The sequence below is a fragment of the Hibiscus syriacus genome, unplaced genomic scaffold (genome assembly GCF_006381635.1).
Source record: "Hibiscus syriacus cultivar Baekdansim isolate YM2019G1 unplaced genomic scaffold, ASM638163v2 tig00110890_pilon, whole genome shotgun sequence".
Taxonomy (NCBI): Eukaryota; Viridiplantae; Streptophyta; class Magnoliopsida; order Malvales; family Malvaceae; genus Hibiscus; species Hibiscus syriacus.
Window position 1 is genome coordinate 9,438,561 of NW_024062900.1, and position 7,471 is coordinate 9,446,031.

Consider the following 7,471-nt stretch of genomic DNA (forward strand, 5'->3'; position numbering starts at 1 on the left):
TTTATGTTATTTTTCATGGCTCCCCTTAACTGTCTCTTCCTTCTATAATTTACACCCCCTATTTATACATGAAGTTTCCACAATTTCCCTCTCCCTCAATACTCTTTTTTTCCCCTCACTATCTAGAATTTGTGCGTCTTTTCTCTATCTGGATTTTGATTGATTTCTTCCCTTCATCTTGTAAGTCAAGTTTCTTCCCTTTTTCTATGTCAAATTTGATCAATGATTGTGTTTCTTTGTAAGTTTGGTTTAATTGAGGCCGTTTCATGATCTGGGTATTTCTTAATTTTCTTAGACATGCTGTTAAATGTGAACAAATTTCATAGCTTCGGTTGCCTGTTAGCTTCTTAATTTTCTGTTATTACATGATGACGGAAATAAAAAGAAACATGACATTTGTTTCTTTGTTTAATTACTGGTATCAGATTCATTGATCAAGTAATTGGGACAAATAATGCAGAGATCAATTATAGAACAATCTTTTAATCGAATTTATTCAATGAAATTAAAATTCAAATCGATATGATTTTATTGCATTTGATGGCATGATCAACTATGTTGTCGGCAGATGTGTTTTTAAGGTTGTTTTTTAATTGTTATTTTTTTTATAGAATTGTTTTGAGAATGACTAATTATACACCCGAGAACATCCTCATAACTGGGGCTGCTGGTTTTATTGCATCCCATGTGGCTAATCGGCTCATTCGGAACTACCCCGGTTACAAGATCGTTGTGCTTGACAAGCTTGATTACTGCTCCAACCTGAAAAACCTGCTTCCCTCCCAGTCCTCTCCAAACTTTAAGTTTGTGAAGGGGGACATCGGCAGTGCTGACCTTGTTAACTACCTCCTGGTCACCGAGTCTATCGACACAATAATGCATTTCGCTGCCCAGACTCATGTCGATAACTCATTTGGAAACAGTTTCGAGTTTACCAAAAACAATATCTATGGCACACGTGTTACTTGAAGCCTGCAAAGTGACTGGCCAGATCAGGATGTTCATCCATGTGAGTACAGATGAGGTTTATGGGGAGACAGATGAGGATGCTGTTGTAGGTAACCATGAGGCTTCCCAACTTCTCCCGACAAACCCATACTCTGCTACAAAAGCCGGTGCCGAAATGCTTGTAATGGCATACGGTAGATCATATGGATTACCTGTGATTACAACCCGTGGAAACAATGTTTATGGTCCCAACCAGTTCCCTGAAAAATTAATTCCAAAGTTCATTCTCTTAGCAATGAGGGGGGAGACTCTTCCAATTCATGGGGATGGTTCAAATGTGAGGAGTTACTTGTACTGTGAGGATGTGGCAGAGGCATTTGAAGTCATTCTTCACAAGGGTGAAGTTGGCCATGTTTATAATATTGGAACCAAGAAGGAAAGGAGAGTGATTGATGTAGCCATAGATATATGCAAACTTTTCTCCATGGATCCCCAGACGAGCATCAAGTTGGTTGATAACAGACCATTCAATGATCAGAGGTATTTTCTTGATGATCAGAAACTGAAGGTCTTGGGATGGTCTGAGCGAACAGTATGGGAAGAGGGCTTGAAAAAGACTATAGAGTGGTACACCAAAAATCCCAATTGGTGGGGAGATGTGTCTGGTGCTCTGCTTCCACACCCAAGAATGCTGATGATGCCTGGTGGTAGGCACTATGATTCCGAAGACGGAAAACTTACGAGTGATCCTATGACTCCCCGATTGATAGTTCCCACCTCCAAAAGTTCCCCTAAACCGGCCTTGAAGTTCTTGATCTACGGCAGGACCGGCTGGATTGGAGGTTTACTAGGTCAGTTATGTGAGAAACAAGGTATTCCCTTTCAGTATGGACGAGGACGCCTGGAAGATCGATCATCACTTGTGGCAGATATTCAAAATATAAGGCCAACCCATGTTTTCAATGCTGCTGGTGTGACTGGTAGACCCAATGTTGATTGGTGTGAATCTCACAAAACCGAGACAATTCGCACCAATGTGGTTGGGACCTTGAACTTGGCAGATGTCTGCAGACAACACAGACTTTTAATGATGAATTTCGCTACCGGATGTGTATTCCAGTACGATGCTGCACATCCTCAAGGCTCAGGGATTGGCTTCAAAGAGGAAGACAAACCAAATTTTATCGGTTCCTTCTATTCCAAAACAAAGGCTATGGTAACTACACCGGATATACTTCATCTGATATACAGCTCGTCTGTTAGTTTATGTCTTGAATTCTCATAATATCCTCCCATCTTGTTTAGGTTGAAGAGTTGTTGAAAGAATACAACAATGTGTGCACCCTTAGAGTTCGAATGCCGATCTCATCCGATCTAAACAACCCGCGCAACTTCATCACCAAGATATCGCTCTACAGCAAGGTCGTCAACATCCCCAACAGCATGACAATCTTAGACGAACTTCTACCGATTTCGATCGAGATGGCAAAGAGGAACTTGAGAGGCATATGGAACTTTACGAACCCCGGAGTCGTGAGCCACAACGAGATCCTGGAGATGTACAAGACATACATAAACCCCAACTTTGAGTGGGTGAATTTCACATTGGAAGAACAAGCAAAGGTGATAGTAGCCCCTCGAAGCAATAATGAAATGGATGCATCCAAGTTGAAGAAAGAGTTCCCTGGGTTGTTACCGATCAAAGAATCTCTGATTAAGTATGTCTTCGAACCTAACAATAGAACTTGATCCTGTTAACCTAGTTTCTCAGCTAGAGATCCCGAGTTTTGCCCTCTACTTTCTGCATTTGCTGTATATAATGGTCAGGAATATCCTTTCAGTTCCATCCTTTGTTACTGTAGGCTTGCATGTCTTTAATTTTACACAAAACTATAAAATTATTAGGTTGTGTTGTAGTTTGCTTGGGCATTCCTCTATATAAAGAAACGTTCTTTAGGAGTACCATTTTCTGTTTTAGTCCCAAAAATATCTATTATATAATAATATAATGACAAGCATCACAATATTTTTGTCTGAACATTTCAACTTTGAAATATCTTAGAATAAGCCCCTCGCTATCCTTTATCGCCAATTGCGCCCTCATTGTTAAGATGAAGAGCCAGGAAACTAAACCACAATCCAACATTTGGAAAAACTACTACTACTACTCTTACTTCAACTCTAACCCGAAATCAAATAACCATATCAACAATCAATCAAGTCATTGCTTTAAGCGTTCAGTTGTTACATGTCATTTAAAACCTTCGAGATGAAGACATATAATTGCAAACCCACACTGAAATACCTTCAGCAAATTCGCATTCCATGTAGATAACACCTTATCCAGGATTTTTTATTTGAGACCAAGGTCTATGTTGTACCTTGCTTGAAAAGAAAAGGGCACTCCCGAAATTAGAAACGTAGAAATAGTATTCAAGGGGGGAAAGAACGAAAGTTTATCCGAGACTCACCGGGGACAAATCAACTTGTTTCGACAAAAACGGGTAGAGCATAATGGCTTGAAGATGGACTCGGGCCTATTGCATTTATGAAAATACCATATTGTTAAGAGATATATGTAAGGAATTAGAAATGATTGTGTAAAGAGAAGAACGATAATGTACGCACCGTCTGATTGTATCAGCAACCAATCTTGTGTGTGTATCAAAGCCTGTCGTTTATCGGGAGTCAGTGAACTTCGAGAGCTATCGAGCATCCTACCTCCAGCATTGAATGCTGACTCCTGTGAGACGGTTGACATAGGAGTTCCAAGAACATCTCGTGCCATCATTGACAAGATAGGATACCTCATTGTGTGAACTCTCCACCAATTCAGTATATTGAAATCACAGTTACAAGGAAAGACTAGCTCATCTAAATATTTTTCCAAATCTGACAGACTTTGAGATGTCTCGTGAAGGAATTTGTCAAAGCCCTTTAGTCTATCTCTTCCATCATTGCTACCGCCAGGTAAGCTACTGGGCGGCAAAGCTGAATCTTGATCAATCAAAGTTGAGCAGATAAAGTATGTATTGAAGAGCTCCTTGAGACCGTCAGATACTTCTTTGATACGTTCCAATGTAGTGCTGCCACAAATCTGGGAATAATAATACTCCAATTTCATCTTGAATCAGGGATCTAAGATAGCTGCTACTGCCAAAGACAAACTGCACTTGTTCCAATATTTATCGAACTTAGCTTTCATCTTTACTGCTAATGAACTAAGAAAATTGTCGGGGCTCTTGCACCAGTCAATCAATTGGATGTGAACATGACATTTCCGGAAAATATATATTTGCAGTGGGACATTTGTTGCTGGAGAAGACGCTAATGATTTCAATAAATAGTTTTAAGTAGCCAGTGATGGAACTTGCCCGTTCCCACTCGTCATCACTTAACGCATGGTCATGATCCAGATCCGGGAACTGACAGAAAGCATTCCTGTACTCTATAGCAGTCTCAAGCATTAGATATGTTGAATTCCATTGGATGGAAAATCAAGAACCAAGCTTTTCTGGCATTTAATTCCAGTTTCCTGAGCTATCTCCTGGAACTTCCCTTGAATTTATTGTGAACTTTTAACATATCGAACACTTACTCGAATATTTTGGATCATCACTCGGAGAGCTTCCATGGCATCTTGAACAAGTGAATCAAGAACATGTGCAGCTGACCGCACATCTAATAATTGACCATTGCTTAGAAAAAAGTTGCTCTCAGAGATTTGCTCTTTTATTCTCAGAACAGTATCATCAGTAGTAGAAAAATCATCAAATGTCATTGCAAACAACTTAGACTCTATGTCCCAATCCATCACACACTTGACAATTACTTCGGAAAGCTTGTCATTAATATGGGAAGAATCGAGTGTGACAAAATTAAGAATCTTCTTTTGTAGTTTCAAATCATCACCAACATAATGCGCCATCATGCATGCATGGTTAGAGTTCTCTGGTGAAGATCACATCTCAACTGCAAGGTTAATTCTGCCTTGCAATTTGCTTAACATATCATGAACTTTCTGCCTCTCCTTCCCGTAAATTTCCATACAATAAACCTCAATGGTATTATTTGGTGCAACATCAAACATTGGCTGTAGATTCTTGACAAATACCTTGAATCCAACATGCTCAACCATGGCTAAGGGGTAGCCATGTAATATAATCATGCGAGCAAGATCTAGGCGACTCCTCTCTTGGTCGAACCAACTGCTTTGAAGATTGAAAACTTCTTCCTTTCTCTGATCCGGTTCATACTTGACAATAGCGGGCTTAATAAAATCCTCTTTTCTTTTCCCTTTATCATAACTGGTATTTGCATTGGTAAGGGTGTTATCTTTCTTCCTTTTCTTTGCAGAAAGCTGTTGGGAAACATCATAGTTAAACCTTTTCAAGCACTGCATTAGGTGATTTCTCAGATAGGTGGTTCCGCTGTTGCTCGATCCACTTAATTTCTTGTTACAATGGACACAGTGCATAACATATGTCAGCTTTCCGAACCCTTTCAAAGTGATTCCATACTACAGAAGTCAACCTCTTCGGTCTCTTGGTAACTGTTTCATTAGCCAACTCCATCGAAAAAGGTTTAAGATGAGTCCAACTCTGCACATTGAACCAAAATCACATGTCTAAAACGGATGCCTTCTAAGAAATAAAGAAAACATCTACAAATTCAGGATGTGAAACATCAAAAACACACCAACGGGATAGTTGAATGTTATCCATCGATCCTGGAATGTAATCATAACTATGCATTAGGCTCTTATTAAACAGTAGGAGAATATGAACAATAAGCTGGTGAATAAGCACTGCAACATGCTAATTTGTGTTGATTTAATTGCATTCTAGTTGCCTGATGAAAGCAAAGAGAAATTTCGAGTTATAATTTCATTTCCCCTCTCCATTTCTATACTAAAATTGCTATCAAATGATTAAAAAAAACTTTACAAAATCTTTATACTGAAATATTTTCAGTGAGAAAAAAACAGTGAGGCAGAAAATTTGTTCTGATAAAGCCAAAAGGCAATTCTCTTCCCCCCCTCCCCCCCCCCCAACAAAATGATATTTACCTAAAGCCATGATAATATAGACACACACATAAATATATGGCCTATTAATCAAAATCAAACAATATTAAAAAAAATTACCAGCTATGAAAAAAAAACAGTAGTAAGAAAAAGGCGAACTAAATTAACTGAATTATGAAACCAAATAAGTTGTCTTATCAAAATAAAGCAAATAAGTACTAGTAATAATACAACAACAACAAACGTACATAAGTCACCATATTTACACTCAGTTCAAGATAACGATTTCTATAAAAATCCCAACAAAGCTGAACGCTAAGAAGGCACCAAAATCACACAAATAATACTAAACCCAGGAAAAAATACCCAGATTTAGTAGCAGAGAAAAAAAAGCTTGGCTTCACAGGCGGGTCCGATCGGAGGATCCGAGAAGTTATTAGGGTTTGGATTTCGTTGATAGCAGAAGGGGGGAAGGGAGAAATAGAGACTGGATCCGAGCTTGGATTATGGAAGAAATTTGGGTCAAGATCCAAATAAAAGTATGGGTGGTCAAAATCGCTAAAGAGCCAAATTTTCATGGTAACCATTAACCAATCCGAGAGGAGGGAAAAGGATGAAATGGACCGGCTTGGATTCCAATCCGTTGTTGATGTAAAGAGAAAAAAAATGGGTTTGGTTCGACCCTTTTGAGTTTTTCTCTTTCAGTTATGCAAATTAATTCTCTTCCAATGTTCTATTCTGGTATTGAATTTAATTCGGTGAAATCAAAGGATTTAGGCAAGCTTTTAAATACTAATTAAAGATTTTATATTTTAAACATTTTTATGCCTCATTTAGCTCGATTTCTATTACCCATTTAAGGTAAATTATTTGTTTAGAATCTAAACTATCAGTTTTAGTTTGCTTTAATATCTAAAATTTTAATTTATTTTAAAATTATATCTAATGTTCAATTTTTATTTCATTTTAGTACCTCACTATTTTTTATGGGTAAATTACATCATTCATCACTCAACTATCTTCTCAATCATATTTTGGTACTAAAGTTAAAAAAATTCAATTTAACTACTCAACTTTTAAATTACTCATATTTTAATCACTCTAATTGATTTTATTAATAATTTGTCTGACATTACATTTTTTTATTATTTAATTAATATATAATTAAAAAATAAACTTGAAAGTTAGAGTGACTAAATTAGTAGTAATTTTAAAGTTAAGTATTAAATTAAAAAAAATTAAATTTTAGTGACCAAAATAAGAGTGAGAAGATAGTTGAGTGATGAATGATACAATTTACCCATAAAAAAGGTGTCTCGTGCAAAATACCTTTTAAGTTTTTAATGGCGATGTACTAAAACGAAATAAAAACTAAACTTTAGATATGATTTTGAAAAAAATCGAAACTTTTGGTACTCGAACAGACCAAAACTGATAGTTTAGATACTAAATGCGTAATTTACCCTAAATTTTAAAACCAAACATTATCAATATGTT

General features: G+C 37.2%; 1 protein-coding gene and 1 pseudogene across 3 annotated transcripts; one reads left to right on the forward strand and one right to left on the reverse strand.

Annotated features, from left to right (window-relative positions):
- Window positions 1–617: 617 nt before the first annotated feature.
- LOC120144834 lies at window positions 618–2,745 on the forward strand (annotated as a pseudogene).
- A 376-nt stretch (window positions 2,746–3,121) lies between these two features.
- Window positions 3,122–6,561, reverse strand: LOC120144529 (zinc finger BED domain-containing protein RICESLEEPER 1-like). 3 transcript variants are annotated; one of them, XM_039158567.1, is made up of 3 exons: window positions 6,341–6,561; window positions 3,420–5,549; window positions 3,122–3,329 (listed from the first exon to the last, which is right to left on the reverse strand). In XM_039158567.1, exons 2-3 carry the CDS (start codon window positions 4,070–4,072, stop codon window positions 3,302–3,304), a joined length of 681 nt encoding a protein of 226 aa, XP_039014498.1. In that variant the 5' UTR covers window positions 4,073–5,549; window positions 6,341–6,561; the 3' UTR covers window positions 3,122–3,301. The 3 variants fall into 3 exon arrangements, with proteins under 3 accessions (XP_039014498.1, XP_039014497.1, XP_039014499.1); XM_039158568.1 differs by having other exon boundaries at window positions 3,301–3,485; window positions 3,577–5,549; window positions 6,341–6,560; XM_039158566.1 differs by lacking the exon at window positions 6,341–6,561 and having other exon boundaries at window positions 3,122–3,318; window positions 3,420–5,694.
- Window positions 6,562–7,471: the final 910 nt, after the last annotated feature.